This window comes from Nipponia nippon, unplaced genomic scaffold, assembly GCF_047370975.1.
Source record: "Nipponia nippon isolate SJK-2023a ecotype South Korea unplaced genomic scaffold, ASM4737097v1 scaffold_2, whole genome shotgun sequence".
Lineage (NCBI taxonomy): Eukaryota > Metazoa > Chordata > Aves > Pelecaniformes > Threskiornithidae > Nipponia > Nipponia nippon.
This window is the reverse complement of record NW_028262336.1, coordinates 72,459,508-72,483,780: the sequence shown is the minus strand read 5'-3', so window position 1 is coordinate 72,483,780 and position 24,273 is coordinate 72,459,508. Positions and strand designations below refer to the sequence as shown.

The 24,273-nt window shown below is 43.7% G+C and overlaps 2 protein-coding genes across 5 annotated transcripts in view; one reads left to right on the top strand and one right to left on the bottom strand.

The window, feature by feature from the left end:
- Nucleotides 1–16,350, top strand: part of PCCA (propionyl-CoA carboxylase subunit alpha) — a 299,843-nt gene extending 283,493 nt beyond the window's left edge. The window contains exons 22-24 of the mRNA XM_087757694.1: nucleotides 208–348; nucleotides 12,669–12,746; nucleotides 16,216–16,350. Of these exons, the coding sequence (XP_087613820.1) occupies nucleotides 208–348; nucleotides 12,669–12,746; nucleotides 16,216–16,284 (288 nt within the window). The 3' untranslated portion in view covers nucleotides 16,285–16,350. The remainder of the gene's footprint in view (nucleotides 1–207; nucleotides 349–12,668; nucleotides 12,747–16,215) is intronic.
- GGACT (gamma-glutamylamine cyclotransferase) overlaps nucleotides 16,303–24,273 on the bottom strand; it is a 32,291-nt gene continuing 24,320 nt past the window's right edge. For all 4 annotated transcript variants that reach the window (XM_087757696.1, XM_087757697.1, XM_087757698.1 and 1 more), the window contains one exon: nucleotides 16,303–20,208. In XM_087757696.1, the coding sequence (XP_087613822.1) occupies nucleotides 19,715–20,191 (477 nt within the window). In that variant the 5' untranslated portion in view covers nucleotides 20,192–20,208 and the 3' untranslated portion in view covers nucleotides 16,303–19,714. The remainder of the gene's footprint in view (nucleotides 20,209–24,273) is intronic.

Genomic DNA, 24,273 nt, shown 5'->3' with positions numbered 1-24,273 from the left:
TTGCTGCAGTTTGGGATTGCGTATTTTTCTTTCTACATCGTGAAAATGAAACTCTGAGTAAAGATTTCAAAGAGTGATTTTTAGACGTTCCCGTGAAGAATAAATAACAGAGGTATTATATAAAAACATGCCATAAAATAGTGCAGATCATTGACTGGAATTGACCAAGGTGCAGTTTTCTAAAACGTTTCTCTTCTTATTCTTTAGTACAAATTACAAATACTGACGAAGGTTGCTGCAGGGCTGAGCAAGTACATGCCAGAGAAAGCAGCAGAGGACACCTCCAGCATTTTGAGATCTCCCATGCCTGGAGCAGTGGTGGCAGTTTCTGTCAAGCCTGGGGACATGGTAAGAAATGTGATCTATATATCTGCGCTTTCATTATATATTCCACACAAATTTCTCCTTGCTGCAATTGAAACTACAGGTCACAGTTGGTGGTTTTTTTTTTTTTTCACGTCACCTGTAGAATAAAGTGCGCTGAAGGGTGTGTGCTGCTTTTCATTTGAATTATAGAAACTAATAAGGAAGAACAATTCAAATTAAACTGGCTTTAAAAGGAAAATTTTCAGCTGGGTACGAGTCCACAGCTGAAACTCAACAGATAGCTTGGTTTTGTATCACAAATGCCTTGGTAGGGGGAATAAAATTGTGTGTGTGTGCATGTAAATATACGTAAGTATATGTATGCTGTTAGTGCTAGCAGGAGGGGATTGTTGATTTTCTGCTCTGAAACAATGAAAATATTACTAAACAGAAGGGACACGGGATAGATATTGAACATCCCCCCCCCCCCCCCCCTTTTTTTTTTTTTTAAGAATCGCCGTGTTAGCATTTTGCAAGACACATGAATTTCCTGAATTGGGAATTCCATGCTGGGAATTCCCAGTCTCTTACGGGAATCCTCTTGTCCTGCAGAAGGAATAAACTTGACACACAGAAGGGCAACAGAACATGCTGTTGCTGTCCTGGGGATTTCCAGTGCTGCTTACCTCACGTTGAGCTGGAAACGAATGTAAATACAGTGTTTTAGAGTTACATATAAACACCTACTTGAACTTGGCTTTATAGGAAATTCTACACATATGTGATTTCTAAGGTCAGGGCCCTTATCTCTCATGACTGTTGAAAGCAATAGAGTGATGCAGACACAGGAATAGTTGAATCAAATTTTGCAGATTAGTTTTAAAGTACTATTGTCAGTTAAATGATACCATAAACGTGTATGTGGCACTTAGATACAAACAGAAAGCTTTAGTCGCAGAGTTCATAATTTATGGGAATGAAACCTAGATTTTCTTGAGAGATGATGTAGAAATGGGATCAAGATCTCAAGTCCAAAATTAGCACTGCACTTACTATGTGATGGTCTTCAAAAGTGATCTGTTTGCTTACATTTTCCTATGATGCCACTTTCGTTTTTAGAATATATGGCTATTTCTGTCTGTTTACAGAGAGAAGAGAGTCATCGTGTTAATATTGAAGATCTATAGGTGCAAATGTTCATATTAATGAAATAAGGAGATTTCTGAGAAAACAGAACTAAGTACAGCTGAGTAAAAATTAGCAAAAGACAAACTTTGAGCTTCTACACTTTCTGATTTTGTGGTACGCACACTGTTTATACCTTCAAAAACAGCGGTATTCAATTAAAATTAATCATTTTGTCACCGCATGGACAGAGAAATCTGTCATTTGTATATCTAGGCAGTAAGAGTGGCTGAGTGAGGGAGATCTTAAGTAAATATTTTTTTTTGCGAAGAATGAAGGGAAACATTTTTAAGGCAAGGATTTTGAGCCTTTTTAAATTTGTTTAAGATTTTTTTGAGAAGTTCATTTTGCTAAATGTTACCAGCCTTCTTGCCCTGAAGGAATAGTTCTTGTCTTGAAGGAATAGAACGAGTGGAGAAGGAGGCCAGAGCAATAGGGATTTTAAGTAAATAAATAAATGAACCTCCCTCCACAAATCCACAAGTGGTGCAGTGCATCAGAGCACAAGCTGTTAAATAATGTGTGGAGATATTTTTTTTTCCTTGTCCTCTCCTGCAGCTTTTTGCTGGAGGCACTGAGTGACAGAGCATTTGAACGGCATAATCTATGTTCTGCTGACCTGAGCTTGTCAACGCTAATTGTGTGGCTTTAATTGCAAAAACGCATTTGCGTTATTGAAAAAGGTTTAACTTAAATCCTTCCTTTTCAGGACTAGTGTCAAAACGTTAAAAAAAAGCGAGCCAGCGAGCGAGATGAGGGTAGCATCAGCTATCGGCACTGAATAAGCAGCGGGATGGTGTGATTCAGATTACACGTCTTGGCTGTCCGTCAGAAACCAGCTCACTCACTACAGCTGTTCAAGGCATGATGGGCAGGGAACTGTAGCTCCCTGATAAATACCGCTCTTTTTGTTGCACAGCTTGGGAAAAGTCTGATTTCTTTAGTCTGCTGGAGAAATGGGAATTTAAGTAGCTCCTGTTCCGTGTTTGCAGCTGGGTTTGGCAGCTCAAATTTGCATCGTGTGTGAAAACAGCACAGCTGAAAAATGGGAGAGCGTGAGGTAGTTGTCCATCTTTCCACTCAGGTATTGCTGCTGCTCACAATAAAGCTGCCTGGCTATCAGCTGCTCCGAGATGGTTTTCTCCTAACCCGTGCTCTACGCTAAATAGCGTTAGCGCAGCACCGTCCCTGCAAGAGCACCGCGCCCGCAGAGAGAGGCTCTCGGAGCGGTCAGTAGCACGGGGAGCTGGGCTGCCGTACCCTTCCTTCAGGTGTAACTTTACCAATGGTGAAGAAACTCCCAGAGAGGGACATCTTCTCTCTGTCTGAATGGGCGCACTTGCAAACTCGTGCTTGTTGCCTGCGGTTCAGCTATAGGGCATTGCACCCGGTCAGGTAAAGCATAGGGTGTTTGTTAGTCCCTCTCTGTGTGTCCTTAGCCAAACGAGAAGGCGACGCTGATCTCTGCGTTAGTTTTTCTCACTCAGTGTATCATTGCTTTTCCTTGAAGCATAGTGTTCTCATTTGGCTGCTGTTGCTGAAAAATACTTTGGTCTGATGAAGCCCGATAGAAGAGTGTGTGAGCATTCTCTGTCCTGCTGGTCTGATAAGCAGTTTTCAATTCGTTTTTGCCAAAAGATATTGCATATGCAAGGAATTTATTTTCTTTTGTCTGTAAGATGATCTATAGATTTTAGTAACACAGTGGGGAAGTGCTGTTTGTCATTTAGGGAGAAGGAGAACTTGTGATGCTGCCAATTTTGCTAGCTTTTTAGTTACTTTCTACTTTCTTTATTTTCTTTCATGTGATCAGAAGACTGTAATTAGTTGTCACTCAATTATTCCTGGAGACACAATGAAGGCACTCAGAAGGAGAAAGCAACATAAACAACAAAACAATTTGAAATCTGGCTGAATGGAAAGAAGGTTAATATTATTTAGGGAAAGAAGGTTTAAATTTAGCTTACATTCCTCATGATAAGGCAGTCACGTTATACAGGAAATATCCATTTGGAGGGGGAGGGCGTTTGCATGTTTATTTTGTACGCAGATCGTTACTGACGAGCGTGCATTAGGATGACGTGCAGGTTTGGGAGAGTTACTTTTTGGTTCCCCGTGGTGCCCGGGGCCAGAGAAACCCCTGGGCTTCCAGCGCCCCGGCAAGGGACTCGCTCTGTTTCTGCTGACACCGCTGGCAGCGCAAGCCAGCCCTGCTAGCACCCGACAGTGTTTTCATGCCGGAGTGTGGAGATGGCACTGCATGCGCTTTTAATGTCACCACAACTACCACAAATGCAGCACCATAAAAACTACTAAAGCTGCACAAATTCGCTGCTTTACTTGGAGAGTAGGAAACGGGCAGGTACTTGCAAATATTTCTTCCTCTGCTTGAGTTGTTTGGCTTGATTTTTTTTTTTTGCACGTAGGATTCTGTGCACTGAAACCGCAGGAGCAGGGAAAGCCCAAGATCCTAATGGTTGAACAGGTAAAGCAATGTCGTCGTGCCCCATTTAAAGCAAGCCGCCCAAAGTGCTCCCACAACCGATTCCGAGTTTGGTAGTCTGGACTGAACAGACTTTTCTTTTTTTGCTTTTTCAGTTTTCTATCTGTCAGAAACGCAAAGGTGTTTTTCTTTTAGCTGTGTGTTTCTGTTGGTTGTTTTTCTTTTTTAATTAAATTAGGCAGAACAGGTGGCATTACTAAGCCAAGCATTGGCCAATAAGCTAACACCAGTGCTGGTAGCCTAAATCACTTTAATGATTCCCCCCATCCATAAATATGTAAAAGCAAAGCACCTCTGGGTAAACAGCCCAGCGTTACTGAATCTTTGTAGGACTATGGCCAAAAGAAGAGGGCAGTTAATTATTTTGACCTAAGTTTCTAAATTTCCTCTTTTCTTCCCACTAAGATTACCCCAGGTTTTGGAAGTTATCGCCATTCAAACGACTCTTTAAATGGACTTTTCTCATATCAAAATTTCTTATGATTTCAAATTGGTGCTAGTGTAGCCATGGGTATTGATACTGCATGGGATGATTTTATTTCTACCAAGATGTCAGCTATTACATGTATATGCTAATTATCTCAGTAATTTCAAAATTGGGTATCTTGAAGGGTGCTTTTTTAGTTTTATAACTTACAAAACACATTCCTGTCAGTGATTCCACATTTTAAAAACAACCGAGGAAGATGTTTTAAGCTGCATTCCAGTTCTTCTAAACTGCATTCCTCTTCCAGTTCAGTTGCATGCACATTATTTCCATTTCTCTTGTTATTCTTTAGAAAGATAGTTTAAAAAAAATCTTTCTCCGCAATTTTCCATTTCACAAGCCTAGGAAAGTTCTTGCTGTGGGAAAAAGATATGTTTTGCTTGACCTCTACTGCTGAAATGCTCGCTACTAAAAAACAAAAACCAGCTTCCTAAATTCCGTTTCTCACTACATCGTTCATTCTTATGAAAGAAAAGGTAGAGTTATAAAGTTGCCTGTTGCCATCAGCCACTTTTGTGTTGTTTTAAGTCATATTTACCCTTCAGACCTAAAAAAAAAAAAATATTTCCTCTTTCTTATCTTATACCCATAATTATACTGGTTGGAATTTATAAGAGAGGAATAGCAACCAGGAAAAACAGTAAAAATTTATTTGCTTAAGTAACAGTTTTACATGTTATATAGACAAATATGGTATCAAATAATAATTTAGTAAGATATTCTTAAAGTCAAATAAGATTTTTCTCTTGTGCATGAACATTTTTTTCTTTTATTGTTCTGTTTTTCCTTTTTCTTTCCCTTTACCTCTTTTCCTCCCTCCTGTTCTTCAGTGATCCCAGAATAAATATGAATTGCATTTTTCTGTTAAAAGGAGTTTGTAAACTTGACCAAATGTGGTCACGAATCTCATGTAGTTTTTATGATTCTGTGTATTAAATAATTTTTTTGGGGTGTATTTTTGTGGGGAAAAAAAACATGTTGGTAAACAGGAAATGAAACCATTTTCCCAGTTGTGAAATTTCAAGAGTAAAAGCATTCAAATATTTCACCATTCTTATAGCACAAGGCTTCAAGTAATAATTGTGGTTACATTAAAAAAACCTTAACTATAGTAATTGCTCATAACATATTTATGTAAATTTTATATTTGACTTGAATAGATTTTTCTTCTGTATCTTTATGCAATTGCACAGTCTTAGATTTGTGTTCGAATGCGGTGTAATTAAGAATGAAATCCTCTTCTGATGATGAGGTACAAATAGTCAATATTATTAGAGTTTCCTCCAAGGGGAAAAATGCTACCATCCTTTGTAAAGAAATCATAGATTTTTTTTTTTTTTTATTGATGTGCTTTGCCTTTTCGAATGATAAGCAACTTTTTAGCCATTATTGAAAAAGTTGACTGATAAAGATTGCTGTGATGGAAACTCAGCTTTGCCTTGGGCTGAGTAGCACAAGAATCGGCCCCAGAAGTGCTCTGCCCGCGTATTGTTTCCCCAGCACGCGGGGATCTCGGAAGCAGTCGGGGAAGTGTGTTTTGGATAAGTGGGAGTGCAATGACCAGCTTATTGCTGTCAGGGGGACATCACTGACCTTTGGTTAATCAGAGGTCACAAAATTTGGGATGTGCTTTCTTTGTTAAGGGAGTGTGGCAAAAAAAAGTTTAATAAGGAATTGTCAAGCACTATTAATTGCCACTAATTATATTTGCAGCTCTGTAGCTCTGGTTTCAAAATTAATTTGGAAAGAAGGGAAAACCTGCGCTAATTATTTTACATGGTAATGGACAATGTCAGGGAATTTCAATTGCTGCTCATCCAATTCCTCTTGATTTGTTTTCTTGTTGGATGCTTGCTGCCAGATTGCCAACAAGTCAGAGAGAAAAAAATCTGGGAAGGGAATGATACCAGCATGGACTGAGTTTAAACAACAAATAAACAAACAAAAATCCCAGTATCTTCATAAGGGTTTTAGATAGAGAATGCATACTTAATTCACTGTTCAGTGGTTTTGCACAAGCATAAACAAGATGAATGTTTGTAATTATTTTGCAGAAGGCTACAAGAGAGGGTAACTGGATTTGACGTGGCACCGGCTTGCATTGCCCCTTCGTACTTACAAGGCTCAATAGGGACACAAGTCTCAGCATAGTGGAAATTGCGAGGGGTATTTACTGGTGTCTCCCCAAAGCTGAGAAAGGAGATACCAATAAAATCCAGTTCTCCCTTCACTTTTAACCAAATCTAAGATCCTTTTTGCTTAGGGCTGTCATTGTTTTTTTTCCCTTCAGCTCCAAGAGCCTTAAAAATGTTACGCATCGGAGCACCTGTGTTCTAAATATAATGGTCTTAAAAATGTAATTGAGGGATTTTCACTTTTGTAGGCAAATCAGCAGGGTTGATATTGATCCATCTTTTTAGGGAGCCACAGTGCACCAGAAGGTGATACTGTAGAGGGCCCCGTAAACCCTCGGAGCCTTCTGTCTAATTTGGCAGAAAAACACAGAATGTCGGACAACAAAAGAACGATCTGATTCCGTAAGAAATCTTCATCCCTCCCACCCCCTTTAAACAAGATTAAAAAAAAAAAAAAAAAAAGACAGACTTAATTTTTTCAGCTGCACACAATGATTTGGTGCTCACTCTTGCATTGAAACAGTTGCTGTCAGAACAGGCAGGAAACAGTTTTCTTTTAATTGCTGAAATCATTCGGAAGTGCTTCATGCGCGGCTTCTATACGGCAGATGCTGTGCATTAATTGGCCTGTGTAGGGCTGACCCAGGGTTCCTTGCAGCGGGCCCAATTTTAGGCAGAGGGTTTAAATAGCTTATTTCTTATTTTGTATAACCTGGCGTACATTATGAGCGCGCTCGCACGTGGGGTATTTCATGGTCGGCAGTTTCTAATGTCATGTGGGTTTCAAAACCTGTGTTTCTCTGGTAATGTACTAGCAGCAGGTAAGCTCTAAATACCATCCATCAGGAGCTAATTTTTTATCCAGATACTCCAATGACTGATGAACCTGTCTTTTGTATGAATGTTCAGCACAGGAGAAAGCCATATGCCCCTGGCACTGGTTCCTATGCATTCTTTACAGTTCGTAGCGAGGAGATTAAGAAAAAACCAAACCCTTACATTTACGTGTCTTTCATTTACTTAGCAGTTAGCACTTTCTAAAATAGCTCTTTTTTTTTTTTTTTTTTTTTTTAACAGCGAAAGGAGATTTAGGTCCCTTAAAGCAATCTGACTACCACTACTCATTTTCTTTATCAGGAATATTACTGCACACCCTTAATAGGGAACCTTGTTTTGCTACTCCCCGTCTGTTCAAAACAGACCTTAGCCTATTAGAAGGTCCTCCCTTGTGTGGGAAGACCACAGCTGTTACTGTAAATCTCATCCAGTAACTGTATCACCCCCATTTTGTGGCTCTGAAGGATGAAATTGAGAAATGGAATACTGTGCAGTCATCCTTTACATCTCCAATTTTAGGCCTTTGCACATCATTTTCATGCTTTTATTCCAAATCAAACAACATTAGCGAGCAACACCACCCTGTGCTAAATGCCTAGCGTCTACGGCAGCACCTACGATCATTGTTTTTGGAGGATTCAGGATTTGGAGGGAAGTTGGGGGTTTGTTGCTGGTGGATTTTTTTATTTTATTTTTTTTATTCACTCTTTTCCCTCCCTACCCCCCCACCAGATCTTTCCCAGTCCCCAGAATTTGTCAGAAGCAGAAATCCAGAGGGTAGCGAGGTGCCTAAGATGGAGGATGCTCTGTTATGTCTCCACAGAGGGAGCGAGAGCTCAGCACGATTAACAAACACAACTTTAAAAAGGTTTCTGTTTCTTTAAATCCTTCTGAATAAAGTGGATCTAACTTCTTATGAAGGATATTGGGGGCTTTAATCAGAAATAAGAAATGGTTTAAATCATTAGCACAACAAAGCAAACTATAAGCTTGAAGATAAAAGTCTCAGGGGAAAGAGACCTCTGAAAATAAATGGGACTTGATAGATTTCCATATCATTTATAACTTCCCTTAATTACACTTGGAAGACTTGCCAGTAAAACTGGAAAATTGGCAGCCTATATCCATTATAGTAATTTTGCCGACCATGGCAAGCAGCTGGCTTTACTGGATTTTATTTCCCATCACTCACAATTAATCATCAGCTGGAGATGTCTGAAACTCCTCAAAACGTAGCAATGCTGTGTGACATTCAGGCCTCCTTAAAATGCTAAAATCTGCTGAGTAAATGGGCCGAGTTCCCCTTCCAGCGAACTCGTTTTGGTGGGAGGCAGGCTGCCGGTTAATGAGTGCCACTTCGATAATCGGATGCGAATGTGAACCCTGACCTCGTGTCAAAGGAGGGGACGCAGCAAGCTGGATAAAAGATAGGGGATTCAGATCTGCAAACTTCACACCAATTAGACAGGGAGCGGGGAAATACATCAGCGCTCATTGGGTTTATCAGAAAGACTTGTAGGGCTCGTGACCATTTTGTAAGCCCAACGTTGATGACGTCCTGTCACAATCGTTAAGTCTTTCTCAGACGACGCGCAAAAGTCTGGGGAAAGGGTACCATAGTCACAAAGATCCCGCGGTAGCAATGCCCTCGGGTCTGCGCTGTCTTTTTGCGTCTCTGAGTTTCAAAGAGGCCTACCTGTAGGTGCAGTCGGTCTTTGCGGTCCTCCGGTAGGCGCAGTGGGAACGGGTCGGGGTTGCTGCTTCTCAGATTCTGCTTCCACCCTGGGTCGTGAGTTGCTTGGTCGGGAGATGGCTGGAGAGGGTTCCCTGTCCTGTGTGTTTACTTTCGGCCAGAGGAGATGATAACCACCGTGCGGTCCCCAGGTTACCCAAACAGTGCCATTGACTGTTCCCAAATGCACATCAGAAATGTTAGCAACGTCGAGATGTTACGTACCCTCCTCTTCAATGATTTTTTTTTTCTTTTTTTCTTTTTTCTCTTTTTCCTTTTCACTCTGTGGAGAACAAAACTGAACAGCTACTTTGAACTGCACCACGCAGAAATAAACTACTGAAATACAGATGGCAGGTCTAACAGTTAATTGCTCATTTATTTTGATATTCCAAACAACGTAAAGGTAGATATGTCTGTAGCATAACTCTGTGAGAAAGATACCTGAGTTTAATTTCTTTTAAGAAAAGGAGCCCCTTTATTTCACGTGGTTCCAATCAATCAGATTTTTTGTTTGATTTTATTTGCCTGTTTTGACAGATTTGGGTCATCACTGAGGCCTCTCTTAATTGAAATGTAAAGATGGTGGTTTACATTGGTTTACCATCCACTGGAAGAAATAAATTATACGATGAAAATGCAACATTAAAAACGGTCCAGCTAAATCCTTAAATAAGTTAGAAAGCAAGAACTTTTACACATCGCTGAGGTTTTCATTTTGCAGGCTAAATAACAGGCAAAGGGATATGTGCAATTATGGAATGAAAGAAATTGGACAATGCCCAAACGACTGAAAAAGAGAAAAGAGAGATACAAGTGCCTAATTTTAGGATTTGTCGCTTTGCAACACAATGAGTGGAGCTGTAAAGGTTTAACATAAGAACAGTAATTAAACTTCTGTGCTTAAGTGACACTTTCACCAAGGTAATTTTCGACAAATTGCACATCATCAGAAATACTGACACAGCATTTTCACACGTGGTACCTGCTGAAAGTGCCTCCTTCCTTCCAAATTAGTAACACTAGATGTTCACTGGATACTTTTTCTATTTATTTTGTGGCTTGGGGGGTTATTTCCTTCCCAGACACCGCTTCGTTTGTCGTCAACCCAGCAGGTATTATATAAAACACAAAACCTTATTTTTGAGAAAGGGGGGAAACTGAGGAGAAATTCGGATTCATGGACATTTCCATCCCAAAACCACTAATACTTCCTGGCATTTTAGCGCTGTACTTAAAATCTAGAGAGACAATTCTGTACTTTTCCAGTAGATGTACTTCCAGAACTCTGTGTAGGTAATTGCTGCCTGGTTCATTTGCACGCCATCCACCTGATGAAGCCATGCTGCAGTTGAATTGCACTGGGGCTCAGGAGGAGCGTTTCTTGTGCCCTTGAAATTAGGCCGCTCAATTCAGATCTGCACTCCTTAGCATCTCAATCTTCAGCAACCTTTAGAGGCCCGTGTTCTTGGCGCTCTGATAGCTGAGTTTAGCCAGAGGGTAGCAAATTTGTTTCTGAAATATGCTATTAAGAAAGAAAACCTCCAACAAACATTCTTGCCTTTTTTTTTTTTTTTAAACAGAAGTTGATATTCGTAGCTTCCTCTTAACCTCAGAAATGTGTGGAAAGTTCATAGCAGATGGAAGAAAAGCTGAGCAGTGAGATAGGGAGAAGAAGAGGAAAAGAAGCGAGGAAGGAAAGAAAGACCTGCTGGGACAAGGCTACAGGCAGAGCAGCAGGTGTGGAAGAAGGAGACAAAAGCCAGGGAAAGGGAATAGAGGGGAAATAACTGGGGACAAAGACCAAATCTTTGATACTATTCACTGAATTTGACACTGCTAATGACTTAAATGCTCGCCTGAAGCTCAGGATGGAATTTCTGCAGGTGAAGTGTTGGGTGTTGGTTATTCTCTGTATCCGGTTAGTGCACCGTGTTCCCATAGCAAACGCTTTCCTTATTTAACCCAAAAAGCCCCATCATATTGCTGTTGGCAGTCTGTTGGAGAAAGGGTGTGTAAGCACCTTTTAATGTAACATCTTTTCTTCTGTCTTGCTCAGAATCGATAGGCAGACATCAATGCTTTTCAATGCCCGCTTTAGAAAAAAAAGCTTTATTTAAATTTTGAGAATGTACTTCATGCAATGTTCATTTGGTCTCTGACTTCACACCCGTCTGTTAGACAGTATATTCCTCCAAAGTGGTACACGCTTGTCCTTAAATATGTATTATTCATTTTACATATATTTAGAGAAATATATCTATGTGTATATATGCATGTATATAAACAAACACATTTTGACGGCACTGGCACATATAACAATGCATAAACCAGATCTCTGCAGGTCCCAAATTACCGTCTTTAATGAAACTTTGACATCAGAGTGCAAGCATCCCCAGTTTGCTGGGATAATGAGCAAATGGCAGACTACATCTGCAAAAGAGCCTAGTGAAAGGACTTGCAGTGGGCGCTTGGAGCCAGCCATCCCGGAGGGCTGTACCTGCACAAGTCCTGAATGCTGGCACGTAGAGCCTAGCGCCCTTCCCTCTCCAGCGTAAATCATCTTCATGGGATGACTGGCTGATCGCTGGGTTACACTGGGGATGAGTTCTGAATGCTGTGTTTTTCCCCTCACGTATAGGCAGCCCACTCTAACCACCGTAAAGCCTCTGCGCCGTGTGGTCCAAGGCGTCGGAGGGAGGATCTGACTGGGAGGCGCAGGGAGCCCAGCGGAGCAGCCCAGTGGGTTACTGGTGACCCTGAGCTTCTGCATGCCTGTTAGCAGAGTGCAAACAAGCAAAAAGAGGAAACTTGAATGTTTCCCTTTAAGAGCTATCAGCTGTGGTGAAAGTGATGCTTTTGCCTCCGCGATGCCTCCCTTGCGGATGAGAGGTGGCGGTCCCTTGCGGGCGTGCTCCCTTCTGTCAGTCCGAAGTCATCAGCCGCCATCGGGGCGCTGCCACGTGCAGAGGTGTGACTTTCTGCTCAGCGTTAGCCCGTTGGGTATTGCCGGGGCTTCCAGCCCATGCTCCCCCAGATGCCTGCCAAGAAACTTTCGGCTTCTGAATCATGATTAGCATCCGCAGGATCTGCACCAGGGAAGCAAAGCAAAGGCTCCCCAGCCAAAACCACACAGATTAAATTTTGCTCTGGATTTAATGTCGAACTGTGATGGATGTGAAATGCGAATTGTAGAGGTCGGAGCTGAATGGATGGGTGGGAGAGGAGCCTTTCAGGTTTGTCTGGGGTGATAGTTTTAAGTGGGTGATTCCTTTTTCCCTACGTTGCGGCTAGTTTGTCAAAGGCAATTGCGATTTGCGATTGTGGTTTGTGTCATGACTGTGTAGCTGGCTGACTTGACTTGTGCCATGAAAGTCCTTTTAGCATTTAATGAAATAATACCTTTATTTTCCAGAAGAATCGTATGCACTTAGAGCATTTCAAATCCTCTATCCTCATTTTGTACTGCTTTAATTTTACCAGGTTTCAGAAGGTCAAGAGATTTGTGTAATTGAAGCAATGAAAATGCAGAACAGTATGATTGCTGCTAAAACAGGCAAGGTAAGCCACCTTGGGTCACTTAAAACCATATGCAACTTGTCAAATAGGATAGAATTTAAAAAGGAAAAAAGGAGGATTCTGGTTGTTAAGGAATTAAGTCTGATTGTTGCAAGTCTTTCGAAGTGAGGTGTCTTTAATTTTTAACATTTGCATCTGCTGTGAATGCTGTTAAGTAGTTCCGAGCCTTAGATAGCACAGCAGGAAATAGTTTTACTGGCTTCAGAAATTCATATAACTCTCTTTCTCCTAAATGATTTGTTTTCTATGATGTTACAATGCCAAGTTGAATTGAAAGGTGTTGCAGACGGTTTCTCCAAATTCCATCTTTCCAGAGAGCAACTGAAGAAGAGGGATCTCTTCATCAGTTAATTCATTAATGGCAAACAATTTGACATGAAAAAAACACTCAGAACAAGGCACAGAAAGTGCTTTTGCAGGAAGATGAGAAAAGCAATTTTTTTATTATTGCGACTGTTTAAATATGAAGCTTAGATCTGCAAAAGTGTTAAGCTTTGCAAGGCTGTGCATTGCGGTATCTTGCTTCTAGGGGGATCAGCGTTGCAGCCCCCGAGCTGGGACTCTCCTCCTGCAGTGCAAGATGTACCAAAACCAGCGCTCTGGGCAGGGAACTGGTTAAGCTCGTATGACAAGGGCATGCCTTAAACCCCATCTGGTCTGGGGACTGTCAGCCCCTAAATCAGCGCCTCAGAGCATCCCTGTGCCAGATTATAATTCACAGCCTGAAACCATCACCTAGGCACGGGCCCCTGATCCATCCTTTTCAAAGGGAGAGCAGAGTCACTCTTGAGGAGTCACTGGTCGGAGTCCTTGCCAAAGATCTGGGTTATGTATTCTCCTCTATCTCGTATTTCCTAGCACGTCCTAGCCCTTCTCTGCCTGGGGACAAGCGCCTCTCAGCTCCCCGAAGCACTGCCATTTTGTTACTCAAAACAGCAAACCCAAACCCAATGCAAGATGCCTTAGCCCAGAGGGAGGCAGCAAGGAGCCTGACTCTGCAGGGCAGGGAGGAGGTTAGTCACTGGCAAGATTCACTGAGATCTCAAGACGGGTCTCTATGCCAAGGACTGTTTGTGTGTTTACAAGAAAGGCTTATTTGGCACAGCACTAACACCGTCACTGAGGCTGGGACCCAGGGCTTGCCTCTTCCAGTGCATCCAGTGCAAAACTGGGTCTTGAGGAAAAAACATTGCAGAGAGAGGGAGAACGTACCTTCTCCTGTTGCCCTAACATTGCCGTTTTAGTATTTTATTTCATGCATTAATTCCCATATAATTTATTTTCTCACTCGATTAATATTTCCCAGCATTTCGTTTTTCATCTTTGCTTCTTTTGTTTAACCCCTTATTGCTGCTCTTTGCATCCACTGTTTTTAACTAGTGAGTATTTGTAATTAAAATGCCATTCCCTCTCCCACCCACCCCCTTTTATTTTTTACTTTAACCTTCCCTTTCCCACCAAGGTGTGCTGCCACCCGCGGGCCTGTTCCTTAAAATCCTGCTTGTACTTCTCCCAGTAATAAATATCTCCCACTCACTCTGTACAGATACCACATAAAACCCCCGTGTGGCTCATTAATCCTTCAAAGTGGGATTTGAATGGGGCACAGGCCATTCAGCGGGCATGTCCACCTTGCAGTGCCCCCTTGGCGTCTCTATTTTAATAATAAGCAAATGAATTGATTCTTTAGAATTTTAAGAATTTGAAAGGGCAGAAAAAGTTTGGGGGTGTGTAGAAATGAAGCTTCTAAACAGAATTCATCCCGTTCTGCAGTGCGAAGTCATGGCTCTGAGTGCTAAAATAACTTGGCCCCTCCGCAGGAATGGGATGTTTGGCACTGGCTGTTAATCCACGTTTTGATGCTTTGAAACCGTGTATTGAAACTCAGTTCATTTGTCTTCAGCTGGAAGACATTCCCTTTTTCATTCCCGGCTGAATTCCTTTTCTGCGTTAAACCCCATCTTGTTTGCAATTGTGAGAAAAGTGGCTTGTTTTTATCTACTTTGAGTTTACTCCAGCTGCAGGTGGTTTAAAACCGAGGGAAAGCTGGAGAGGAGCTGGCGTGCCTCCTGGCTCCCGCGGGACAGCTGCGCGGGGGTCAGATCGAGGAGCCGGCCCCGCCGCGTGTCAAAAATCATTGGGGCCTTTGAAACACTAGTCAGCCGCAATGTTTGCTGAACCTTGGCTTTGTAGAGAAAGAAAAGAAAGAAGCAGAATATTTTTCACGTGGCTTTCATCTTTTAAAAGATTGAGACTCGGGAACTGGGTAGGCTGCCAGGCTATTGATTTAGAAATGAAGCTCTTTTTTCTGCATCTCATGATGTCTTTGCCTGTGTACGGTGTTCAGCTTCATTTCTGGGGCAAGGCGGTGGATGCGCCTGTGCTGCAGAGCCAGAGGTACGCTTACAGCTCACGTGGCTTTAGGCTGCCAAACTCGGGCGTGGGCAATAGGGCAGCCCCAGCAGGCTGGTAGTGCGGGTGTGCTGCCCGGTTCCTTTAGGAGCCCAAGGTAACGGTTGGATGACTGAAGTGAGCTGACTGCTGAACTAGGTTTTGACCAGGGACTGGGCATGTCGGTGTGAGCTCTGAGTTAGTACTTGCAAGCAAACTCTAATATACACCTTCAAGTAGTATCTGGAGCTCCATGTGCTGGAAGGGAATTCAAACACGTACAGCCTTTTAGAGAGGAAATAAGGGACTAGTAGAAGATGTTTGTGTTTTAAAATTAAGGAATCTGCAGTATATAATGCATCGACAGATGTAGTTGCATTTATATGACAATGGTAGCCCTTTGCCAAGTTCAGTTATGTTAAAGGGTCCAAATTCAGATTTTAATCTATCTATATCTATCTCAGCTGTCTGGGGATTGAGGGAAACCCACTTCGTGGCTGCAGTCCAAAGATTCAGTTATAATTAAAATTTGTAATGCAAGCGACACTGGAATATTTCATTGAAATGTCCAAGCGTGAGTGTTGGAGTCAGCCTGTTGTCTAAAAGATCTAAAAATTTAGTAGCAAACGAACAACAGTGCAAACAGGTGGAAGAAAGGTGCATTTTAATTTTTAGAAGTGCCATCTTGATCTGCCATTCAGATCTTCAAGCACCCAAGTAATAAGAAAACCAGCAAGTGGCAGGTGCCTAAATACCTTGATGGAGTTGGACGCGATTTGGTCAAGCGCTGGAGCAGGCTGCCCACAGGGCCTGGAGGCTCCATCCTCAGAGATACTCAAAACTCAGCTGGGCTCTGAGTGTCGGAGGTCGAGCTGGCAACCTCTCGAGGCCCTTCCAACACACATGCGGCCGCGATCCCCGTCACGGTCACACTGTTGTATAGTGGCCATTTACCCTGTCCGTGCAGATGTGATACCTTACATGAGCAACGTCAGCCGACCCATTTATTTAACCACGCTACTGAGGAAGATTTGAAATTGTTTCTGTTTCTGTACTGTAGGTGAAAGCTGTGCACTGCAAAGCTGGTGATACCGTTGGAGAAGGAGATCTGCTGGTGGAACTGGAATGAAAGGTTGCCTCCACACTGTTGAATTAGCTAAGCCTTTATTATTTCCATCCATAAAGTAAAATTAAGGCAGTTCAACACAGAAGATGGACAGTCCTATGTGCAAGATTTTATACAGTCATATTTATTGTATCAGCGGTTAAGACAGCAAACACAGATGTTAAACCTTGGCAACAGATCCCAGGTTTTTACTTCCAGAAATACTTGTACATAACCTTTGTAATTCTTTGATTTTTCAGGATCAAATAAAATCAATAAAATACCATTTCTGCTTTAAAACAGGAAAAGCCTCTTTTTTTGAAAAAGAAAACAAAAGCCCAAATCCGATTCATCTTCTCCATGGTAATATCACTGGTTTGAGGCCCCAGCCAAATTGTACAGAATCGTTGGTAAGAGTGAAAAATTAACCAGAGTGGTTAACCGAGTAGTTTTCCTACGCTCTGTGTAAATGTTGAACACGTACTGCCGATGGCTTACATTCTGATCGGATTTATTGTAACATTTTGAAGCCTTTGTATAGACTAGATTTAAATTACAGGCTAGACTTTTTATTTTGCTAGTGCAGACTTTCCCCATGTATTTTCATTTTCAGGTGTAAGGGAATTTTATAGAATGATAGAATCGCTAAGGTTGGAAAGGACCCTTAAGATCACCAAGTCCAACCGTTAACCTAGCACGGCCACATTTTCTTCTTTTATTCAGATTCCACACTCAAAATTTCCCCCCCTTCATCTTCTTTCAGTTGATTACTGGATGCAAGTCCTTACAGAAGGAGCTGGCGCTGTCCTTGGAGCCCCTTAGCTGCCCCAAAGTATCACTAGAGGCACTTGCTGTCCCTCAGGCCAAGCCTCCTCCTGAACTTACAGGACAGGGAGACCAGAGTATCTGATCTTTTGTCGTGCAGAGGCTCTTACTAAAGACTGTGTGAAGAACCAGGACTGTTCATAACACATCACTACATCCTGCTGGAAGAGCTGCATATCCAGTGTGGGAAACCAGAGAGGGCCTGGAGAGGAGGAAGATTTGAGACTTGAACAGAAGTGAGAGGGCCGGTGACTTGGTCAGACCAGGTAAGAGGATGTACTTTGTTTTTCCCCTCCTCACTCAGGAGCTCCAGGCCACAGGATGGTGAAGATACCAGAAGTTTACTGGGTTCAAAATGTTAGTGTGTGGTTAACAGAGGCTCGCTCTTCCATTGACCCAGCTCAGTAAGTCAGCAGCTGCCACTCACTAGACACGGCGATACCTCCGCAGTCCCTGCGCACTGTAGGCATCACCTCTCTCCCTGTGCTCTCGCCTAAGCCTCCGCTGCTGCCCAGGGCCGGGCCAGGACACTGGGCTGCTCCTGCCTTTGGTCTCGCCTTCTACAGCTGGTTTTTTTACATTCCTCTAAGTCCCCGTTCCTGCTGTGCCTTGACCACTGCCCCAGAGAGGAGGGAGCCTGCTCTCATTTTCTTGCCTAGGACGTGGAGAGCCATGCCACTTCCCAGAAAACCCCCTCTGGCCAGAGGCGCCTGGGCCCTTTACCGGAAGGTGAAGGACGAAAACAGCCTGTGACGGGGCTGGTGACTCATGTTCAACCAGAAAGGGTCATGATTCTGCTCGAAACTTCTGACTGAAGAGGCATTTTTAATGTTACAGTGGCGCTGCCAACTACATCACACGGCCAAGAAGGAATAATGTAGTGCAGGGATCTGCTTTGTTAATTCATTTGCAAAACCCATCAAAATGAGTAAGGAGAGTGTTTGGGTAGTATCCAATCCAGGAAAATTAATGCTTTTGCAGTTGGAGAAACTGAGGCAGACACCCTGCAGACCTTCCTACAAATCTCCTTAATGCCATCTTGCCCCTTCCGAAAGGAGCACAGTTCAGCTTCTGCAGGTTGCCCTAAACAAAAAACAAGTATCGTGAAGAGACACAAGTATTCTACTTTAAAATTTCTTAATTTGCTTACTGCAGCAACACAAGCTTTCTGTCTGTTTTTCTAAATGAGATGCAGCAGTGCCTACTACTGATAAAGTTTAGGCCGATTCCTTACCCTGGATCCCTGGGCTGATTCCCTACCCCAGATCTCCTCCGGCCATCACAGGGCTACCGGCAGTGAAGCAAAAGTACAATATTGTTCTTACCAGTAGCCTTAGTACATTTAATCGTACTTTGGCTCCCTGCATGGCATGCATTCCCTGCTCACATCCCTTTGGCAGCTTTGTGTGCTGTACAATCTATATGTACCAAACACTGCAGCTCAAGGAAAATATAAGACACAGGAGCATAACAACAGAAAGCCACGATGTTCCTAGATTGTACAGAAGCCAGCACAGTTGGTTGGGTCAGGGGGACAATAGTCTTCTTTCCATCTTCCCCTTCCCCCCCCCCCCCAGTTTAAATGTTGCAATAATCACAATACAGGTCCTTTGGATATTTTTTATAATGTATATTAACATCTTTCCTCCAATAGGAAATTCAGTTTGCATATGGTTGCACGTTCTGCATTAAAGTGCTTGGCAAAAAGTACCTTGACAGTAAGCGCTCACAACAGCCGCACCCGCCGTGGCGTGGGGGGCAGCTGCAAGCAGCGTTGCTGTTCCTGGTCCCCAACACCACCACTACGCCCCCATGTCCCCCCAGATCCTACAGTCACTCAGTGAACTGAAGTGGTGCCTAAAGTGCTTGGAATGCTAAATTAAAAATATTATTTTAAATGTAATTTTCTTATACTCTTTTAATATTTCTTCACAGTACCTTATAAAACTAAACATGTTTTAAAAATACCCCTTTCCAGTTCAGGAAGACATTGCAATACGGAGTAAGAATAGTCTTTAAATTTTCTCTATTTCTCCAGCAATTTCGTATTTGTCTTGAAGCGCATAGTATCTATACGGCCATCTCTCCCTGTTTACATTCAGTAACCTACTAAACACGATTACAAGTCAATATTAAACGTGAGTTGTGCTTTACTTTGTTTGCAGACATGATTTTTTTTAATCAGTTTCAACTGTTAGTGCAATAGTATCATCGTTATTCCACCCGCCTTGGAGAACTACACAAGAAAATTTGTCAATTCAGGTAAAAGAGAAAATTAGTCTGTTCCTCTGCCTTTCACTGACCTCAGTGATGCCCTGAGGCAAAGAGGGGAGTGGAGAAAAGAGCGAGACCCCAAACCCGACGTGCACAGATACAGTTATTTTACAGCTCATGCAAACCCAGTTACTCGCAGCAGGTTAGCGGGGGCGAGGAGGACGCTGGCTACCCGGGGAGGAGCCCCCATCTCTGGGCCTAGGAGACTTCAACACTAGCGCCAAGGCTCCCGGGTTGGGAAGGTTACAAGAGATCCTGTGGTTTAATAGCAAGGTATTACAGCGTACCCGGAAAGGTTACTGATCGACACGTGCTTAGTACTACATCTTCGGCCGGGCTGCGTTCTCTCCCATTTCTAATCCCGGCTTTCGCGTAGGACGTAGGAGAGGCCATGTTTCCCTGAGGAGTCGTAACTGTCATGGTAGGGGAGGCCGACCCACTCGGGCGGGTATGTCATGGTGCTGTACACGAAGCACTCCACGACGCCGTCGGCAGCTGCTCGCGCCTCACCCGCGCCGCCGCCCTTCCCTTCCCACTCCACCACCTCGATTCTCATCAGGGTGCGCTGGTACATGTCTGGGCAGCCTTCAAACTCATCCAGGAACTGCAGCATCTGGTCATCGACCGAGTAAATCTCCCCAGCAACGTGGTGTCCTGTTCCCGGGATGTTCAGCATGTAAGGAATGTTGTACTTTCCCGCAATCACCAGCGGGTACTTCTCCACTGTGCGGCCCCTTCCTTGGAATTTCGCTAGCCCCTTGGCCGTGTTGATCATGTGCTTGTAGTTGGGCTGGCCCTTCTTAAGCGTGCCGTAGACAAAGACGCGGGCCATCGTACCTGCAAAAGCAGCTGAAAGACAGAGGCGTACATTACCCACGTGGCTGCTCTGGAGAACCGCACCCATGCCAAGACGCACTGTATGCCCAAGACTCTTCAGGTCTCGTAGTCCTATACCACGTTTAAATATCATACTAAATTGAACCATCTCTTTAAACTTTTCAGTCAAAAACTGTAACAGTGAAAAACAGACACCAGGAGAAAGTCACCCTCGCAGTTCTTTGCTGTAATCAATTTACATCCCATCGTTTCTCTAAGGAATCCACAACATCAGCCAACACATCCCTGAGCCTCAGGAAAAGCGCCGAGCCTTTCTTAATTCCACCCCCCCCCCCCCATTATAGGAGCCATCCCAGTGATGGAAGCAAGCTCCACTTAGCAAATCCTTTATGAGGAGAGAAAAAAAAAATACCAAAACCCAAAGCAAATCACGGTTCAGTTCAGCTAAGCAGCCATCTTCCTATGCTGTGCCACTGCATTTATGGTCCAATTAGCCCACGTCAAACCTGGTTATCAAAATGTGCAGGAGCGAAGCCACAGTTTGGTTTGTTTTCCCTTGTTGGGGTGTGGTGGTGTTTTTTAAAGCCTGAACTGAGGGACTTGGTCACACACTACCTGGGAAACCCAGCTTGGCCAACGCTGGGTCCGGTCCAACGCACCCTGGGGAAGCGTGTGCTTCCCTCCCTCTTCTGCTCAGGTTCCCCTTTCACCATGGCAGCACTCAGTATTTGAGAAACACCATTTTACTCGGTGACAGAAGAGCCCAGTTGCAGTTTGGAAGTTTGGGTGCCTTCTTGTTTTGTGGTAAAATAAAGCACAGCAGCATTAATTATCCGAAAGCGAATTAATGCAGTCAAACTTCTGGTCCTGTTGCGCTGCAGTTGCACGTATTCGATGGTATTTTTTTCAAATAGTAACACCAGCTTGGTCAGAGTCTTAATGAAAAAAAAGGGAAAAGAAAAGTAAGCAGCACGATGCTCATAGCTGCAGCAAGCAAACTACCTACAAACTGGGACATCACCGAGACAAACAGAGGACCTGTCTGTCACAAAGAGGGATGAAAAGGCTTTCATGCCAGACCTTACAAGCAAAATGAGGCACGCTGGCACAGCAGCAGAGCAAGTTTAACCTGGCCGTGAGTCATTTCACGGACACGCTGAAGGCTTTTCGGTAAGCCCAGTGCCGAGGTCCTGCTTGCTGACTGACTGACAAATGCTGAAGAGCAAGCTGCGGCTCCGGGGGGGGGGAGCGGGGTGGCCTGTGGCAACCGCATCCCAAGCGAGTGGGTGCAGTGTGCCAGGACACGACTGTCCTGCTCCTTCAGGGGAGGGGAACGACGCCGGCTCTCCTCGGAGCGGCTGATAAATCTTAGGTGACCAACCTCCTTCAGAGCTGGTGAGGCCAGACGCTGTGCTCTTCACAAGCACCTTCACCTTCCAGTCCAAGGGAATGTTATTTCCCTTGGGGGTGGGCGGAGGGGGCATTCCAGCACTAACAACACTGGAAGGGAGGGCTGCTGGCAGAAAGGCCAGGTAATGCCGCACTCCCGTCTTCCCCAGCCACCCAGAAGTGCTAAGCCACCTCTCCCTGAAGTAGCCGATTTGCAGATGGGCCGGCCCTCTCTCGAAAACAGACCCTGAATGATGTTGTTCAACATTTATCTGTGAGCATAAACCACTCGGAATTGATTTAAATGAGATAAAAGGCTGGCTTTACTGAAAGGTGTGGGGGGAAGATACCTTCATAGTTCTTGGGTTATTTTTCATGCTGTGCCCCGTTGATCCCCCATCATTTCTGTGGGGCAGAAGCAGTTCTGCACCGTTTGATGGTTTTGCCCTCGGTCACGACTGGCAGAGCCTGCCTATCTGTCACCCACCACAGCCCTCCGGCACCTACTCGCCGGGCACCCAGCAGCAGAGGAGCAAGTAAGTGCAGCTCCTTCTGGAAGGAAGGTCATTAAACAATGTATTTCAAGTTTGAAAAATCTTTAAAAGCAGACAGGAAGTAGAAGTTTAATATATTTTCTGCTATTTGCTCTTATTTTAGTAGACTGTTCGATCAGGTCAGTTATCCAAAGGGGTACGGTGCTGGCCAAGAGGAGTGTAATTTCAAATAATCAGTAGCAAAGCACTTTCCCCCTTGGTGAACTGAACAGTTCTTCTCTGTAACGGAACACAGTTTTCCAACCAAAAATGGTGTGTGCCTTTATTTACTAGCAAACAGCTTCCACTTATGGAAAAAAAGACGACACTGATTTCCCCCCGTATTTTATCAGATATACTTCAGCATAATTTATGCTTCATGACATAAACAAGTTTTTTTGGATGCAGCTCATTCCCTCACAATAAAAAGAGCTTTAATATTCAGTCCCTTTTATAAGAAAAATCATTACCTTTCAGATTGTGTTTTGAATAACAAACACAGATCCTTCAGGAAGAAACTTGGCCCAGTGGGGATTGAGAAAGGATCAGAGTTAAGCACTGAAACATGCAATTAATTCCCATTAGGGGATTAGGGCACTCGTGTTCACTTTGAATCAGAAAAATGAATTGTGAATTAAATTGTTCACAACCAAGAGGTTACTTGTCAGAGTTAATAAGTTAAAAAATAAAAAGGGAAACCTAAAACGCACATAGAAAGCTCAATAGCGAGTGGTGCATCTGTAAGAAAAAGATACGCTTCATTTCCATGGAACAAAAGCTCTATCCCTACTGTACAGCTAGAGATAAGCTTCCCAAAAGTTTGCAGGGAAGAACGTTCCCCCTCCTGAAACTGGTGAAACTGAAGTAAGCGTTTCTGATGGCGCAGCAGCCGGGTATTTGGAAACATTACTGATTTAAACCAACCCATCTGTCATCCTAGTGCAGGGCCCCCGAAATTCAACAAGAACAAACCTTGCTAACCCAGGTTTGGGTAACTGTTTCTGATTTAGCATTCGAGTAGCTGGATTCAGCAGCGCAAATGGAGATGGAGCGGGAAGCTGAAGTTTCAGCCACAGTTTGTGTGGAGCCGTGAGGCTGACGTACTGGTAGAGCTGTGGCTTTGCAGGCAGGCGGCCGCTGAGCGACCCATCACGCCGCTGCGCTCCACAGCGGCCCTGCCGCTCACACGGGATGGGCTGGGCGCAATGGCTTCTCCTTCTATTAAAAAACCCACCAAAGCCTAGCCCAGACAACCCCGGCTGAGGAGTGATTGAAATAAATTTGGTCAAAACATTTTCTGAATGTCGCTCCATATAAATAAGACGTGTACAACCTTCTGTGCAGTAAATCTGATCTCCTGTGCGCCGTGTGTGTTGTGTTGCAGAAAGGCTGCGAGATGTATTCGCATCATTTCTAGCACTCGCATATCGCGGGCTTTCAAAACATTTTTAGCCACCTTGTGGCAGGAGAGTAAAGAGCAGAATTTCATTTGAGGGTCATTTCACAGACTTCCACTAAGCAGCTGAAGGGCGTTACAGAGGGCATCCCTTTGCTGAATCACCCACAAGAAGTTGCCTTTTCTCACTTAATCCAGTTCGACACTTCTTACCTACACTAAACCACCCAAGAGGAAAAGAAAACCCACCAAAAAACAAACAAAAAAATCCCCCAGACTCTATACTGAGTATTAGCTGCCAGGACAAAACAAACCCATTCAGAAGGTACTTTCATGAAATATTCATGCCAGAATCATTAAAATTTAATGGCATGGGGAAACGCGAGTGAAATCTGTATGTCATCTCTTCAAACTATTTCTTTTAGCTATGAAAGATAACCTGCCGAACCACTGGCAGGATCAATTGCTAGTTGCTTCAGTACACGAGATGCAAAGACCAGAAAATAAAGTAACTATTTCAGGATCACACAGGTAGAAGATGCTGTTGGGTGAAAATAAAAGCGGCTCGTAACGGGTGCCGGCCAGCAGCCCGGGTTGCCGCTCAGCGTTAGCAGCGGTAGGGCTGCATCGCCGTATCCACGTCTGCCCTCACCTACTGACGGAGTTTTGGGTCAGGGCTTTGGTTTTCCCTCTCGGGGCCCAACAGCTCCAGCACGGCGAGAGAGGGATGGGTGGCCACAGGGCAGTCACTAGCTCAGG